At 36.6% G+C, this 18,511-nt stretch overlaps 1 protein-coding gene across 3 annotated transcripts in view; it reads left to right on the top strand.

The window, feature by feature from the left end:
* PLCL2 (phospholipase C like 2) overlaps positions 1-16,904 on the top strand; it is a 100,006-nt gene extending 83,102 nt beyond the window's left edge. For 2 of the 3 annotated variants that reach the window (XM_083825113.1, XM_083825114.1), the window contains 2 exons: positions 8,782-8,891; positions 15,631-16,904. In XM_083825113.1, the coding sequence (XP_083681239.1) occupies positions 8,782-8,891; positions 15,631-15,810 (290 nt within the window). In that variant the 3' untranslated portion in view covers positions 15,811-16,904. Of the gene's footprint in view, positions 1-8,781; positions 8,892-15,630 lie in introns of those variants that run through there. The other variant, XR_014580088.1, reaches the window with a different exon arrangement.
* Positions 16,905-18,511: the final 1,607 nt, after the last annotated feature.

Genomic DNA, 18,511 nt, shown 5'->3' with positions numbered 1-18,511 from the left:
ATAGAGGAAAATAAATTTATTATAATTAAATCTTGAGGACCACTTTTGACTAAGTATATGGACTAGATTAGTTTTTCCCAACATTTTTTCCCAACAGGCCCCTTTAATCCTGGCTCCATTCTTCTGAAATACTTGCTTTTCTCCACTTTCTTCCTATTCCCATTTTTTCTAAGCCAGCTATCAAATTGTTTAAACAATTTCTCCACACTTACCCATACAAATGCAACATAATAATGAGGGTCTCTTAGCACAGTAGGCTGTCTCTGATAGTTATGGAAAGGTGTGAATTAAGGGCATATTCTTAGCACTGCTTTTCTTGGTATGCCTCTCAACTTACTTTCTGTGTTCAGTGAATCATTTTTACCATTTTTTCTTTCTCCTTTTACTATGTATAATCAATTTTTTCTACCTTTTTTTTTCTCTTCTATTTATCCTTCTGCCTCAAGCAACTCCACTAAGCATCTCCAGGTACAGCTCCACAGCAGCTCAACGTATGCTGTGTATATACACCCCAGCTCTATAATCCTGTCTGTCTCTCGTGTCTTGAATATTGTTGAAGCCATATTCTATCATGGGGTAAAAGCATGGAGAACTGGACTTGGATTAATTTAGCATTTGTGAATAAATCATTGCTCTCCATTATGCTTTAATCTTCATCTACATTGTTATTCACACCAGTCATATGCTGTACTTCTTCTTATATTGTTCCTTGTACATAACTCATTTTAATACCGTGGATGGTGGTGTTTTTTTATGAGAATCTGATATATCATGTACAAGAGTTGGTGATTCTTAGCATACATCTCTCATACTTTCTTTGATGTTCTCAGTGATCTCAGTTTCTACTCCCAGCTGCATCTTCCTGCATTTCTACTCCCAGCTGCATCTTCCTGCATTTTAGTTTTTGATTCAAAACACTATGGTCTTGTCAAGAAATCAAACAGTTTGAGCCTCCATCATTCATACATAAATTAATGAGAATAGATTGAAACTGTCCTAGCACTTCTCTGAGGAAGCCATGTATACCTGGCTAAATATATCTCTATGTCATTCTTACAATTCAAATAATCATTTGTTGAACATCCTAGTTTGTCCTCACCAGAAGAGGTGACATAGGCTATAGCCTGCGTTTATAGTTGAAATACAGTCTTAGGATTCTAGAGTCTTTGCATTCTGGTTGTTAACACATTCAGATCCCATTCTGCCCTTCTTTATATGCTCGCACCCTTAGTGCTAGCTCCATGCAACTTCATTTACAGTTTATTTTGCCAAGTAGATTTATCTTTAAATACTGTACATGCAAGACTGTACGGGTTAAACACTTAAACTAACACAGACTTCGCATCATTTTCTGAGTTTTCCCCTTCACATAAAGCTTTTTTTTTCTATTGTTAATGCAATTCTAGCCCAGTAAAAGACCAGATCATATTAATGATGAATATCTAGAACTGCATGTTCAACTTTGAGCAATGTCAGCGAGCAAAAATGATTGGCAAATATGGTTATGTACTAGAGGTCTTAATATAGTGGTAAGAGACTAAAATAGGATTCTTGATTTAAATAGCCTTTCCCTAGTACAGAAATATTTACAAAATTAATCTGATATTAGCTTGTAGTTCATATTTTTTTGCAGTCACCTTCTATGATTAAACTGATTAAAGGGACAAGAATAATTATATCCCTGAAGATACAGAGAAGTACACTAGAATGCACAAGTATATCAGATACTTTGTGTACTAAAATCTGATCAAAGGCTGTATTGTTATCCTTACTGCAATCTATTCCAAAACAGCAGGAAAGAATGAGGAGTCCTTTTATCCCCTCCATCAGATTGTCTACCTAAATGTGACAACATAACAAGTACAACAGCTGTAAAGACTAAAGAGAAGTTCCAACCTATCCATAGATGGAGGTTAAGAAAAAACAGAGTTAGTAATCAGTATGGTTAAAAGACAAATTTTGTATTAGCTGAAGGGCTGTACTTGAAAAAGGTGAGCAGGCTTTCAAATACCCATCCCCTTCTTCATATTTTAAACAATAACAAAAAATCCTGAGTTTGAGCATAGGCTGGGGAAATGGCTCTGTAGTTAACTTAATTGTTTTAATCAGGCAGTTTGTAAGAAAAATGTAACCAACTACTCTGGAGAAGAAGGTATTATTAAAGAAAACAGAAATAACATTCCTGTGGAACAGAAAGTGATACTAATTACTATTGACAATGAAACAAAGTGAGCTCAGCAGGATCTGAAGACTGGGAGAATTTACAATATGCCATAAATCAGTGTCTTTATTAAATCTGTGCTTTCTAGCATTCAATAAAATTAGTATTTTTTTTTCTTAGACTTTCATTGGTGTCTCTTGAGGATCAAGGCTGATAAATAAAAGATGGAAGCAGCAGCTGTGGAAAAAATATTATCCTCCCTCTCAGCTCTGTGTTTCTGCCCTTATTGACAGCAGTAATTCAGTCTCATACGTCGTAGTGTCTTAACTCCACCTACATTCAGAAATATAGTCTGTCCTCATTCAGGAGTGTCCTTGTAGATTAAAGTTTTTGAGAAATCCTGAGTCTTCGTTTCAGGACAAATATTTTAATATGCGACGGCCTAGTTTTCAGTGTGTTTTGTACGACTGCTTTTTTTCGAGGTACACAAAAAGTGTTGGTGTGTGGGTTTGTGTTTCATAGCTTGATAAACATTTTGTGATGTCTAGAAAGTTAATGGTACATAGGACTGTTCTTGAAAGTGTTTAAGAAGTTGGAGCTGGTTACTGAACTTATGGAAGTAATAACATTTTAATTAAATCATAGCCAGATGTCACAGATATCCTCTTATAAAGAGGACATAAATTTGGTGCAGCAGCTACTTCGAATCTCTTCTGACAGTGGTTCATAAAAATTTTGGCATATTGTGAGACCATCTTATCTCCTTCTGGTTCACCAGCATTAAAGAAGGTGCCTTATGTTGAAAATTGAATTATTGTGAAATATGGAACTGAAAGAGTTGGGATTGAAAGACTAAATACTAATTTTGTCCTAGCAGAGAGGGTGGCATTAGGCAGGTTGTGATGCCATTACAGTTTGGGATGTTGGGGTAAGAAGGTTATCTCAGGCATAGAATCTTTCTTCCCTACTTTTGAAGAATAAAGGGGCAGCAGGCACATTTAACTATCTGTAGAGGTGCGACATGGCTATCTGTGTCTGGGAGACATTTCTACCTACTAAGAAGGTACTGCTGTACCATTGCCAAACAAGTTGAAATAATTAAAAAAAATTGAGTAACTAATTTGGTTAATGTATTATTTTATCAAGTATTAATCTAAATATTTTAAATGCGTATAATTCAGACCTGGAACTTCTTGAAGCCAAAGCACAGCAATCTGAAAAAAAAAAAAAAAAAATCTCAGAAAAATCTCAGAATCTGAAAAAAAAATCTGGTTCTTTACTTATGTTGTAAAATGTTTCAGTTAACTTCACTGGGAAGTAGGTGCTCGAAATTACATGTGGATCTAGTCCTAGTTCCTGTTAAAACTCAGTTTTTGCAGCTGGAATTGATACTGATTTAATACAGAGGTGCACTGAGTAGTAATTCATTAAAGTTCATTTTAAGTTTTGTATAGAAGCATTCTGCAAGCAAAATTAAGTGAGAATTTATAGGTATACTGATTTCCATGACATGGCTTCTTTGACATGATGTATGTGGTTTATTGGAGATGTGATCTGGTAACCAGACTCTTTTCTCAATCACTTTTCTGATAAACCTTGTTGTAAGTAGAAATTATTTGTGAGGTTGAAATACCTGAGTGTTCAAGCAATATAAGCTGAAAGAAAAATACTAAGAAACATTTGCAATTCTGTAAAAAATTAAACCCTGGCTTTCAAAGATGGGGGCGAACATAGCAGTTATATGCACAGATTAAACATTTATGTGTGGAAATGGGTACTTAAAGCTTAAATGCTTTCCTAGAATTCTTTCCTTTCCTAAGAAGAAAAATTTTCAAGCCTGAAGTGCTTTCTTGAATTTTTTTTCCTTGTAAGGAACAATTTTCTGTATGCAACTGATTTACAGAAGCTTTCTAAACATTTGAGAAGAGTGTAAATAGTAATTGAGCTGCAATATATAGTAACCTAATCAAGAGGTGTCTGGTATACTCCTCAAATTTTAGAAATATTTAATGTTTATTTAATTTTTATTACTCCTTTATAAATCTTCTGAAAAATGCTCGTTTTGCTTTTAAATCAAAGAGCTCTACCAAGAATTAAATAAAATATATTTAACTTGTGACGTTGAGAGCTTATTTACAGTATATTTTCAGTATTTGCAGTATCTGTTAGCAGTATGTATTTTATGTAGGTATGGAAAAATGCGTGCTATCCATTTCATATTAGGACTACTAGGTAGGGGATATGGGGTATATATATTTATTACCAAAGTTTTACCATTTTGATATTTCATTGATAAAGTTATTTGTTAAGAAAAGAACAAGAAGCCCACCTGCTGTATAATTTTATCTCAAATACAGATTTTGTAAATCATGTTCTTGGCAAGAAAGTTTTCATCAGTGAAAACAAACAAGTATATAAAGTAGAAATTTGGCTTTAGAAATACAGCATAGCAAGTATTGTGCTCACTGTTTTGCTAAGGATTCCTTAAAAAAACAAGTATCTCAGCTCTCAATACCTACACAGCAATTGGCCATATGTAGTTTTCTAATGAATATGAAGTGAAACCTCGTAGCTTAAGGTGGTGTAAGTCAATGCACTTCAATTCACAAGTGAGACTGAGCTCTTTCAGTTAACTTAAAAGACAGGTTTTAATCACTCATCAGTAGTAATGTGTTTGCTCAAAACAGTAGGTCGAAATAGACCTCAAGATTAGATAATCTCTTTAACATTTTTATAGAGGCAAAAATTCTTTTCAACATTGTAATAAATGGGATGGATTAAATTGCCATCAGTTCATTGCACTAGTAATAAACTAGATTAATTCTGATAGTATAATTAGTAACTGCATAAGATGCAAAAGATAGATGAGCGATGTCATTCTTGAGCTGTTCAGAAGCACGGGTGCCTCACCTATTTCTAGAAAAAACTCAAGCTGTTGATTTTTACCCAGTTAAATCTGTATGATTAATAAGTCAGCTTGCTGTTCTTGTGCTTTATGTCATTTTATACACAATTATGATGACTGGGATCAACAAATCTATCACAGATGACTTCTCTCAGCGTGAGAGGAGCTGTCTCTCCTCCCAACTGTAATTTTCTGTAGAGACAAAATTTTATTGCAGTTCTCATTTAGCCAGGTGTTTCTGCACAGAGATTCTTCTTCTGAACCTTTCTCAGCTCTTTTTTAATGCTATTACTCTTTAGAAATATACCTGGTAAGTCAACTACATCAACCCTTCCTGACAGCTTCAAATCGTATAACTATATAATTTAGAGTCTGTACACATTAGTATAAGTATCTATGCTGATGATTGTTAAAATTGTTTTTTGGAGAGGGAAGTGGAGAGCTTTCAGTAGGAGTTCTATGGCTGTCATATTAGTCCTTCTGCTGGTCTCCTAAATTGAGTGGTTTCATGTTTAGACAGATCACTCCCATCAGCCTGCTGAGAGATGTAGTGCTTCCTTTGATGTTAGATTAGTATTACAGTAACGTTGTTAGTTACAGATGACAATAGTTTTGGTTTAGGGATGTTACGATATTCTGCAAAGTTAATAAAATATTTCCTTTAATTTTGAAGATAGCCTTTGGTTCTGTATATTTGAAGCATAAGATGCTGTTCAGAGCTTAATCTGATTTATTTGCGACAGACCTTTCTGAAGAAGGGTGGGAATTAGGGATACTTTCTGGCCAACACTGAAGTCACACAGGCATTATTTTCAGTGGCTATTTGCTGTGCAGGTTGCAGCAAAATGAAATGACTCCACTGAACAGATCAAATGCACACTTTGGAGTGATGCAGAAGTACTTTGTGGGGTCCGTGTTTCCTTGATTCCTCCTATATCATCTTCTGAGCTATTCTTGTTCAACTGTATACTGTTTGTGTTCATATTTATGTTTCACATTGGCTTTCAGTATAACACCAAATATAAAAGTCAAGAATGCATCTGTTCAAAGTGTAGACCAAGCACGTTGTCTGGTCATCTAAAAAACTGTCCTTTAAAGGGAAAAGGAGGTCATAGAATCATAGAATGGCTTGGGTTGGAACGGACCTTAAAGAGCACCCAGTTCCAACCCCTCTGCCATGGGCAGGGATGCCACCCTCTAGGTCGGGTTGCCCAGGGCCCCATCCAACCCAGTGAGGTCATTTTGCTCTTTCATGGAACTTTTTTATACTTCAGGGACTTTTTCTTCACCGGAAGTATATGACTATACATTAATAACGACATTGCCATTGTGTTACAGTTCTCTGGCATTCAATATAATTTCCATAGTTGCTCGGAAACTTTTAGATGATATATTTTTAGCAGGGGCAAGTAAAATGGAAAGCATGAACAACTTTTTTTTTTTCGATTAAATGGGTGGTATATGCAGAAAACATAGTAAGAGCGATAAATCAGGTTAGCATAAGGACTGTTATCATCCAAAAAATGCCAGGCAGTTCAAAATACTAATAGACTAATAATTCTAGAAGTAATTAAGCTTTATAAAATTGATTTGCTTACTGTATCGTAATGATGGCAAGAGCTGAAGTTTTACTTTGAAGGAGATAAAAAATTCTGTGAATTCATCTGTAAAAAAAGACAGTTAAAATTCAGGGTTTTCCGTAAGCTTATCTGAGAGGCACTTTTAAGAGACTGTATGAACGTGTTTGTCATTAGTCATTAATTTAGCTGTGAATGAAATGCTGTTTCTTCCGTTTTTCCTCTTGTTATCTTCAAAGAAGTTGGTTTTGTTTTGGAATTTAAAACTTCTGTTACTACTTTGCCACTATTAATGCACGAAATAGTCAGTTCCAAGATAAAACACAAGAAAAACAAGCAGGGACAAAGAAGGGGTATACCAGGAAAAACGTAGTCAAGAATAAATGCAGTACTGCATTCATACTTTGTAACTAAAGCTCAGGTTGCCTTGTATTTTGCAGGGAATGTCATTAGTTCCGATCGATAGATGGAAAAAATGAGACTAAGAGGTGAAATAATCCATTTAAATGTACCTGGCAAAGTAGTAATAGAAACAGAAATGTAATTCAAACCTACATGTCTCTGGCTGCGTGTTTAGGCTTAGAATAGGATAGGTTTAGTTTACCGTGGTAATGGGGAGTTGCCCGTCCAGCCTAAGAAAAGCTGAGGAGAGGGGTGTGATCAAACAGTACTTGTTTGCCAAGGGCTTACGTGTGCACCTTGGTGGGATGATTTGGCTTCCTTTCATTTTTTGAAAAAGGGCAATGAAATGTTGATACTAACTGCTTGGAGTATTTAGCTGGAGTTGAACGGCTTTGACAAAATAGAAATGCAACTTAGCATGAGTGTAAAGAAAGAAGGGGGTCGTCATAGAAAATAGTCAGTGCACCATAGACACGCCCTTCTGGTTAGCAGAACACACGGCCACCATTGTCTCCATGTCTGACTTACTAATGACATTGTATAAATTAGAATCTGTAATCTGCAAAGCACCAATAAGCCATTGGTCATGCAGGCCCTCAGCATTATTCTCAATCTCTGAGTAGCTTTGGTGCAAGGTTGCTGTCAAACACTACTGCCATGGGGTTGGATTTGAAGGGGATTATTTATAACGGTGGATATGAGGCTAGTACACCATTACTGTAGTTCTGTAAATGTACTGCATGCACTCTAGTCTACCTCTTTTCACATTTTTTTTTCAATTTATGAACTGCTGGTAATGGGGTTACATTGCAAGTCACCTGCTTATTTTCCATGCACCTTGCTGATTTATTTATTCTGCTGAGAATCTGAGTACAGAACTCCAAAAGTTCACCAGTAGAGTCTGAGGATAAATGATAGCACATAAGAAAATCTGTATTTTCATGGTGGCTCTCAAAATGTAGTGCTGTAATTATGGATCTATGGATCATATTTCTGTGGTCATACTGAGAAATTTTTTTTTGGATGATGTGAACAGGAAACTGATACTTGGAAACAGCGATGGATGAATGAACTTTAATTTCTCAACTGGTTAGAAATCTGGTTTTGGGAAATATAATATGAATAAGATAATCTGGATTTTTCAAGAAGTTTTTTGGTTGGGGGTTTGTCAGATACAGAGTCTGTGGACACAGTACTTTACATGAGTATGGTTAAATGTCCTTGGTGGTTTGCTTGGCACCGCCATTTCACACTTAGTGCCTTTCCCTCAGGGTGAGGTGAGAAGGCTGTTTTCTGCATGGGTCCCAGCATGTAAGCTGTTATCTGGACAACCGTGATGTAAATTTAATGTGTACTAGATCAAGGCACAAAATAAATTTGTTGAGACATAATATTTCATGAAATTGCTGCTTCCATTTTCTAGAGATCCACAAAAAGGTCTTTACATGTAGTGTGACATATTTAAATGTGATTTAAGAATAGTTTTGTATAGTAAATATTTGTTTGGCTCTGTGTTTCTATGGCAGTGACCCAACAGGTACTTCAGCATGGATTTTGGCTAGAGAGATCAGCGTGTATTGGCATGTTGTTTAATTTTGGATTACTAGATCAGATATATTTGTGCTTGAAGAATACAATTTCTGAAGCTTTTTCACTGTTCTTTGCCTTTTTAGTTTCAAATCACTGTCTCTGTGATAACAAAAATGCTACATTCCTCCCTCTTTTTCTCTCCACAGCAATGGAGTTTCATGAAAACCTGCACAATATAGGAGCAAGAGAAGGCTTGAAAGAAAGAAAACTGCAAAAATCAGTAGAAAGTTTTACGTGGAATATTACAATTTTAAAGGTAATGTGTCATCCTTCGGTTAGCTATTGTATTTTTCTATTCACAGCTGACATTCTAATATTGTTATGGGTCATTACTGTGACACAATTCAACTAGATTTGTTCACTTTTATGATCATTTTAAATTTATTTTATATTACCTTGAAAACACAGCAGACCGTCAACGTGAATTTTTTACATGGGTGAAACAACCAGTACTGATTTCTGTGAAGCTACTGGGGCTGGGTGGAAGCTGTGCTGCTGTTTAAACCCTTTTCTGTGATTTCAAAGGGAGTGAGAGTATTCAGGTTAATGCAGTTATTGAAAAACAAAAGGGAGGCTGTTGCTATTGCAGTTAGTGAGGAATGGTGATTAATGATACATGCAAAATATATCAATAATCCAAACTGGAGTAAGATGAGTGTGTATGATCTAGAGATTCTCTTTGCCTTCTATTGAGCACATTTGCTTATGTTTTTACACAACATTAAGTGATGTAATATAAAAAAGCTTTCAGCTAGAAACCCTCAGGAAACTCAAATGTGGAACAAGTTTCTTATCTCTAGTCTTTCATCTCAGCAGAGAATAACAAAATTTATAGAGACAGCAAAACTGCCTCTCCTAATTTATTCCCTTGACACTATCCTTCTAGCCCAAATTATTCAAATTTTGTGTTTACATCTACTAATGAGTTCTTCTCTCCCACTCAGTCAAATATTTCATCACTATATTAAACTAGAAAATCTGTTTTAATTAGAAAGAAAATTTTCTCTGACTTATTTTTTTATTTTTAGTTCTTATTACTGAAAATAGAATTCCCTACCACCTCTCCTTACAGTGCACCACTACAGAAAAGCAGTAACACACACATATTTCTGCTTTCTGTGTTAGTTCCAGCTTTTAAGCTTTTCACTGTGCTGCTTATTGTTCTGTCCCCCTTGTTTTACACCTCAGAAGTTCAATGCAGAAGTCAATCAAAAAGGGGTTGAATTTGCTACAGTGTGTACAGTTAATACATTCTACAAATATGTTTGTGGGTTCTGCTTAAAAATAAAAGGACCAGATTGTCACTTTTCCTTTAATAGAGCAGAATTTCCTGAAGATGCTATATGGGATGTGTCAAGTACAAACTGATACTACCCAGGAGATGAAGAGGAGGGGAGTCAGTTCAGTGGCTTTGGGCAAATGTAAAGGAAATAGATTCTACCCTTTAATTTTCTGTCAAGAGGATCAGATACAGCTTGGATAAGGAAATCTATTTTAATGCTGCCTGAAACAGCAGCAGTACCTCTGTTTCATCTCTGCTTTCCATTCAGAACATAAGGGCTGGCTGGGGGAAGGATTTGCAGTTGATGAATGACTGACCTGTGAAATCATGATTTCTGCATAAGCCAGGAACTGGACAACCCACACTGGAGATCTGGCTCCTGGGAGCACTGAAGGGCTTCTTTGTGTATCTTTAGGATTAACGTAATTATGAAGTTAGGCCTTCCTTCTAAAGAGATTATTCAGGAAATCTCTTCAACATTGACTTAATTTTTTTTTCTGCTTCCAGATTAATGTCCCTTCTATAGGAAGGTACAGTTTTTCCCATACTTAATACTTCATCAAAAAATCAGTAAGATGTCTAATCAACTTGTCTAAACTGTAATAGGAGGTCTTATTACAAAAAGTTCATGTATGTTGTAACGTCTTAAAAGTTCTTTACCAGCATTACAGTTCACAAATCCTACAGTTCACATAGGCTCCTATTAAGTATTATTATTCACATTTAGATACACAGAAAGTTAGAGCTTGTGATTTGCTTGAAGTAAAACACACTGAACTTTTTCACTCTGGACTCTTAACTACAGACTCTAACTGTAACTTGTCTTGAGTGACATAGTTAAAAAGTCTATGAGATTCTAAGACACTGCTCTTCCTGCAATCATAATTTTGATCTAGTACTATGGTTTTCCATTTCTGTTTTCCATTTTTCCAGCTCTCTAAAAAGTATGTGAGGACAGGGATGGAAATTGAATACCCACATTTTCTGGAGTAAAAACTGATCAGGAGAGTGACAATCTATGAAGCCACTTGAAGAATATTTTTTTTTTCTCTTGAATTCCCTGTCTGCTTCAAATTAACTTCTCTTTTGAACAACATAAAATCTGGTCTGTTCAGTGACCCCAAATTTTGTTGTTCAGCAAGGCAACTGAGCAACCGACACACCAAAGGCAGTGCTGTGCTTAGATAGATTGAACTTTTTATTCTACTTGTAATCTGGAACAGTATTTCACGTAGTTTCTTGGCTATGATTTAGGAAATGCTCTGTGGCTCTGAACAGCATCACTAAATAATTCTGCATGAGCACTATCATCAGCTCCTCACAGAGGAGTCGTAGCATGGTCATACAGCTTGGCTGATACATTTTCCAAACCGATTAAGTTGCATTTTGCCCTCAAGGCACATATTGATCTTTTTTTTAATTGGGACATTTCGACTACAGTTGATGCAATGGAAAGTTTGATAAAATAACGAAATCGACAGCTTAATTCTATGGGAACTCTTTGTTAGAACAGCTCACTTATCTAACAAATATCTATATGTGCGTGTATGTGTTACAATTGCTATTTTAAAGTATTTTGTTTTTCCTAATTTGAAACTGTATGGCATGTTTGAATTCAGATGAACTACCTGTATTCAATCTGTGTATTTAGATGTGGACTGACTGTACGGGCAGCACTGTTCTCACCATGGGCATTCATAAAGCCCCCCAAACCTGCTGCTTACCCCCATAGTTGCTCCTGTAGGTGCTCAGAAGAAAAAACCGTATCCTAGTTCAATTAAGATACTGAAAACTACTAGTATCTCGATGTTGCTAGACTGATGGGATTTTGGCTCTTAATTAAAATCATTTTGAGAAGTTAAGAAGCTAAGTCCTTTATGGCCTGATTCTGTGAGTGCACCGAGAGCAAGTCAGCCGGACACGGAGCACTGCAGAATGTTACAGCATACCGAGCAGCCCCCTGTTCAGAGGTTTTGAGAAAGTGATGCCAGCTTCTTACTGTTCCTGATACAAGCTTTGGGCTCCCAGACCCTGAGATAAAGCCCAGTCATTTGTAATGTAGTTCCTTAGAATTTCCGGGGGAGAAGGTGCCCATGCAATTGTTTCAAATGTCATCTATACGGTACTTCAGTATTCAGACACTCACTGGAGAACCTGTTATCCAAAAATCATGAGCGAATACATACCAGATTAAGAAGGCAGTTGTGCTGAGATGTTCTAGTTACTCTGTCAGATTGTCTGCAACATGGTATCTCATTTCATAGACACGAGAACAGATAGGAACCATTTTGGTTTTGTTTTTATTTACCTTTAAGGAGTATAAAAACACTACTTCTTGAGAGCCCTTGGACAAGAGAAATTTGATATACAGCTAGAAGGAAGGTCTGTGAGGTCTTATAATTGGTGGCCATTTTTCATATCTGGATGATTTTTCAATTTTTCTGCCTTTCAAATGCTTTGTGTTACTGCTCAACAGTGTTCACTGTGACTACAGCTTGAATTTTTAAGATGCATACTTTTTTTTCCTCAGCGTATGGCTTCATGCTGGTGCATCAGCAGAGCTAGGACAATGGGACAGACCTCTCTCGCTTGAGCTAGGGCCATGTTTGGTAGCATTGGGTGGCTCTTTGTCTTTGGCTCAAGACATGCTGGTAGATAATGACAACACTGTTGTTTTCACAAACGGTTTTCTGAGTTCAGAGGCATTTAGAAATCAATTGCTTCATTCTGAGTGTTGGAGAAGAGAGTATCTAATGGACGCAGATTCATTTTACTTTTTCACCCCAGTCTGAACTTGACTAACACTAGGCCAAATGTGTTTAGTCTGAACCCCTCTTGCCTCTAATAATCCAGGCTCTTATCCCAGATCTACTCTTGTGTATGGAGTTCATCATCCTCAGTCTTGTCCAGATGATCGCAGCTCCCTGCTGAAAACCCAGCCATTCCTGCCAACCCCTGGCTTCCTCCCTCCCCTCTCTCCTCCATCCGGTGCTCTTTTCCCACTTGGTGCCTAATTTTCTATTCTGGCAGATTTTTTTCTGTTGCTTTCCAGTTCATATTGTCCCCTCTTCTCCAGAGATGCTTCCTATGAGTGTTAATTTTAGTTTTCCCATCACATTACCTGATTTCATTGTATTCTACAGTCTTCTAGCTGTTGTGCATTTTTGCTTGTTTTTCTTTCTCACCAGCTTTTAATCTCATTGACAAGTTCTCTTGCTCTTTTTTGAATTGTTAGTCCTTCTACTTGACTACCATTTCCAGGCTTCATTCAACATGGTGGTTTTTGTCAGATCTGTTTACTTTCTGTATTCCAGTTCCAATCGTTGTCTCCTTTCCCTGTCACCTCGTCCAGTTTGGTCTCTGTGTTCCTGCACTGCATTTGTAGTTTTGTTGCTAGTTCACGATCTCCTCCTTCAGTCTTACCTTGTCACTACCTTGCCTAATGCAATCCAACTTCCCTTTCTGCAGTCCTAGCCTTCTTGCCAGCTCAGCCCCAGAGACTGCCCTTTGCCTCCTCCTTTTCTCCACCTTCTCCTTGCCAGAGTCACCATCCCAGGCTCTTCCTTACCCTTCCTCCAGTCTGGCTTTTGGGCTGCCTTCACTGGTAACCAAATCCTGGTGGTAGGACAACTTGGAGAAGCCATACAGGGAAAACCAACCATTTTCTTCTAACGCACATTTTTTATTGTGTGAGAATGGAATACACGTTGTCTTGCCACATGCTGGAGATGAAGAAAGACCTAGAATGAAATCCTGCGTGATTGTATTAGCCACGTTCAAAATCTGATTTTTGTTTGGTAAAAGCTCATAACTTGGATCTGCAACTGTGGGTTCCTTAAGTCATTTGAATTGCAAGTCCCTACCCTAAGTGGGAGGTTGGGGGGAAGGATGGAAGGTTGTTAAAAAAATTCTGACAGCATTTTCCTGTCTTTATTCTCAGAACTGAATGAGCCATATGGATGAGGTTAAAGAATAATATTAAACAGTAATAATAAAATCTGCTAGTGGCAAAAATCCTACGTAGAGAATATCAGCTCAAATAGTAAAAGTTTGGCAAGCATATAAGCAACTGACAGCAGGTTTTTTTTCTAAATGGGGAGTTTTAGGCAACCTTATTAATAGACTGTTGCTAGCAGCTCTGCCTATAATAAACAACTTGATTAAAGTTCCAGAAGTATATTATACTAATCCATGTAAAACAGAACTTGGGCTAGAAACAGATGCACTCCAGATATGACTCATTTAGTCTGCTGGAGTGTTTTAAATTAGCTTTTAGTTGTTTGTCAGTTTGGAAAAAAGATTTTTTTTTAAAAAAAGAATCCCTGGTTTTCCTTAGGAGAAAATATTACTGAGGCTTTTGCTATGTTTGGTGTATTTCTAGATTTTTTCCTGTCTTGTAATCAGAAAAAACACTCCAGCAATTAGTCTTGGATAAGGGTAGGGGGTAGAAAGCAATATATGTTTTGAATTTGTGTGCTTCAAATGTGTAATTCTGCTTACTTCATGGGGTGGTATTTATATTCTGCCTTGCTAAAGAAGTGAGGTTGAAACAGCACAACATGAGTGCACACATGTTTTTCTGACTGCCATTGTAACTCTTTATTTTTGAAATCAAAAAGTTGGATTTCAGCCTTATTTGGCAGAGGAAGAGAGGCAACGGAGCAGTTATGTCTCTACAAGGGAAGTCAGCATCTCTTCAAGAGAGGTGTCAATCAGGAGGATTTACATGAGAAACGTGAATCCCCCAATTACAGGAAAAGGTGCAGTCAGAGTTTGTACCTTATTAGACGTTACATGAATTGAGAGTGTCAAGGAACTATAGTATCTGTTTTTTTTGTGTGCATGTTTGTGTATTTGTTTTCTGCCCCTTCAGTTGGAAATGACACTGTTTAAGATCTAGTATTTTTGAAACCTCATCTGCTTTTCTCCATGCTGTGGGGCCGTTCTCCTTTGGGATGGCAGACAGCACCATGAGCTTGTCCATTCCCTGCACACGGGCAGGGTGGGCAGATAAGGGCTGCAGGGAAGGCAGTCCCCAGTCTGCTGCTGAGAGTTGTTGCAGTTAGAGGGCTCTAATCAACACAAAGAGATGGAGTAGCTGATAATACAGGACAGAGCCAAATCACCCGAGTCTGGGACAGTTTCTCTTACAGTTTTAGTTAAAACTTAATTACTACGAAGAGTAACACTTCAAGTAAAGAGGGGTAGCTCTGAACTGCAAACAATCCTGTGAGGTCTCTGTCATCACTGTCCTTTTTACATGTTGTTTCCCGGCCTGTTAATTTCATTTTTTATGTTTTGTCAAACTTTGATTCTTTACCATGCTACTACTGAATGAATCACATTGCTAGGAAAAAAATCTCAAAGAACAACAACAACAACAAAAACAGTTTGCTCCCTGAAGTATAAAATGAGCCTTCACAATTTTCTCGATGCAGAAACACTTATAGTCCCCACGGGTTAAAAATACAGCGCAGATTACTTTCCTGACAGCTGTTAGATAGAAATGATCCCTATTCCTTTGTTTATACAATCAGTTGGGTCCAGAGCAAGCAAGGAGCTTGGTTGTTACCAGCTTACAAACATGAAGTAATCCATGTTCATTTATTTACTTATTTTGAACAGAGCAACTATTCCATTAATCTGAAACAAACAGAAGGAGAAGAGAATCCTGTTATCAACTGTGTATTCTAATAGTATTTTGGTTTTGCAGGGACAAGCTGATCTTCTCAAATATGCTAAAAATGAAGCACTGGAGAATCTGAAACAAATCCACTATGCCACTCTTTCGTGTGGACTTAATAAGCCAGGCACTGAAAATGCAGAAATCTCAAAACCTCGTCGAAGCCTGGAGGTCATACCTGAAAAAGCAGGTGATGAAAATGGAGAATGAGAGAATGCTCTTCTCGTAATTATGGAGTTTATAACTCTGTGACCAATTGTAGCTGCATAGGACGTTTGCTTTGCACTTACTGTTGGAAAATATTTGGGATTTTCAAAGCACAACTGGAGAAGCTAATTACAATCTATTGAAACTGTGAATGTATGTAGCAACTCTGCTTGTGAAGGCAATGATATTGTGTAACATGGAAATTACGTTATTGGCCAAAATATAGTATATATGTAAAAGATACTGTAATTCAGTAATAGCGTGCTGAAAAGTTCATTATAGTGCCGTAGGGAAATGAACATTTCTTAAATGAGCTGTAATTAGAGGGAAAACAGTTCGCAGAATTTGACAAGATGCCTTGATTTTCAAACAGATTAGATGTACAGGTCCTTTATTTCTTCGCACAGGTTGGTAATTGTGCTAGCAAGGTGAACTATTGTGCACCTAACTTTTGAAAATGAGGTCCAAGAAAGTAGGATCCACATGTTTCACACTATATGTCATTCAGCCAGTCAGATATTTGGGTTTGAAGTGGTATTGATTTTATTGTTGAGCCATAAATTAAAACGAGAATGTAATTAGACAGTGATCACTGACTTCAGTGCACTATAGGAGAGCCATTATGTAAAAGGAAAATGTGCAATCAATCTGATAGCCTATGTCAGAAAAAGATACGTACCTATTTTGCCTAAGATCTTCTGCAAATGTGTGTAGATAATGTGACCAAACTGCAAGCAAAATGTTGTAAATAGTTTTTCATTTTGTGAAGTGAAGTGCTCATATTAAAAAGTTTTATGAGATTGCTCCCAAACAAGTAAAGCTTTTAACTAAATTTTAACTTTTTTATTTTTCAAGTATTTTCTTCCTTACAGAATAAGCGATATCTCAATAAGCAGATTTGTCAAAAAATTGCTGTTCTGGTTCTGTTTGTTTGGTTTTATGACAACATTAGATAAAGGTATTGTAGCTGATATGCTCATTGTAAAATGACTATACCAACCCTAGAGTGTTCTCTTACTGTTTCTGATTTAACAATAAAATGGACTATATAATTACAGAAGCTAATAAATTTGAAGAAAAACAAGCAAAATCCTAAAGAGATCAAAATGCAGTTTTTGTTCAGTCGTGGGAAAAAGGGGAAGGTGGTGATGTCTGTTGAAAAGTATTGTTTTAATTAGAGCTCTTCAAGACAGGCATTCTACACAGATCAATTAGTTTAACCAATTCAAGATCCAGTTTCTGCATTTAGGTTGTAATGAACATCTACATATATATAACATCGTGGAAAAGTCAACGGATCTCTAACTGAGAATGTCAGTATACTTACACTTCATCTGAATTATTAGGAACTTAAATTTATTTTTTAGTCTTTATAAAATTAAAGGAAAAGAATGATAAAAACAATTTGCCTAATAAATGTCACATCTTAGCTTGCATTTTTAAATGTCAAACTGAATAGGTTAGGAGCAGTTTTAGAAGGTGGTAAGCTCTTTCCGTGTCCAGTGACAGATCATATGCCTCAATATTATAGTCCTGCCAGGAATGAGTTCTACTCCGTGTCACACAAAATGAAGCATTTAACCTGTGGTGAACACATGCTTTGTGAACAGTCCCTCTCTACGTTATCAGCTGCAAGTCTTCAATGGCACATGAAGTTGATGGGAAGCAACACGAAATTGGCTGTTACTAACTGTACTCCAACACAGTATGAAATTAGTCTTCCAGGGTCAAATCTATTCCTGAATTATCTACAGGAAAACAAGTGTGTTACATCAAGATTCAGCTGGGCCACAAATAGGCAAGGTCAGTTTCACTTTATCAGAAAATCCCAAACCTAGGCTGCTGGAATTTTACCACTGACTTTTAGTCCTAATTGAAAGGTGTGGACTTTGGAAAAACATCAGTACAGTTAGCATTATAGGCCTAAAAGCTGGTGAAGCTCCATTAGCAGTCTTTGCCCACCATTGTTTGCCTGGCATTTACATAGTTACATAATTTATATCACAAACAAAGCATTTCTGTAGAGCCTCTTTCTTCAGCCAGGTTATCAGAATTAATGGCTTAGGCATTCTCCCTATTTATATATTCCTGCTTAGCTCATTGCATCCTTGAAAGACGTTGGTTAACATTGAAAGGATTAAACACAAATAAGGTTGTTTGGTGTTTTTTTCTTCACTTTAAAGCAAAAAAAAAAAAGTAAGTTAAAGATGAGTATTATATGGGTTAGGGCTGATAGATTTTGTATGTTGAACTCTATGATATATATTACCCCTCTGATCCTGTTGAATCTTGTTAAAAAGCAAATTAATACTGTTTCTGGAGAAATATCCTTATATAGTACCTGCTTAAAATAAACAAACTAACAAAAAGTTAAAATGTATGCATTTAACGGAATGATAATTTAAATACTTTTGGATTCTAGTGTAACACTAAGTCCTGAAAATGGAGGTTGCTTTTGTGCTTTATTCAATACTCAGTCCAAATCCGTATGTACCATACAGCCTTAAAATGAACTCAGTCAAGCAGATACTTTGAAAGATGATGTGTAGCTAAAAATCCTTCAGGGAGTTTACATGTTGCGTGTTAAGAGAACGCAGGATAAACACCTGCAAGCAAAGTATCAGGTTCTATTGTTAACCCAGTAATGATAATTTCTAAACCAAATTTATTAGCATATTTTTCTCAGTTGTACTTTCTTAAAAGC

Source organism: Anser anser (assembly GCF_964211835.1).
Source record: "Anser anser genome assembly, chromosome: 2".
Lineage (NCBI taxonomy): Eukaryota > Metazoa > Chordata > Aves > Anseriformes > Anatidae > Anser > Anser anser.
The sequence above is the reverse complement of the archived record's forward strand: the minus strand, read 5'-3'. Positions and strand labels throughout refer to the sequence as shown.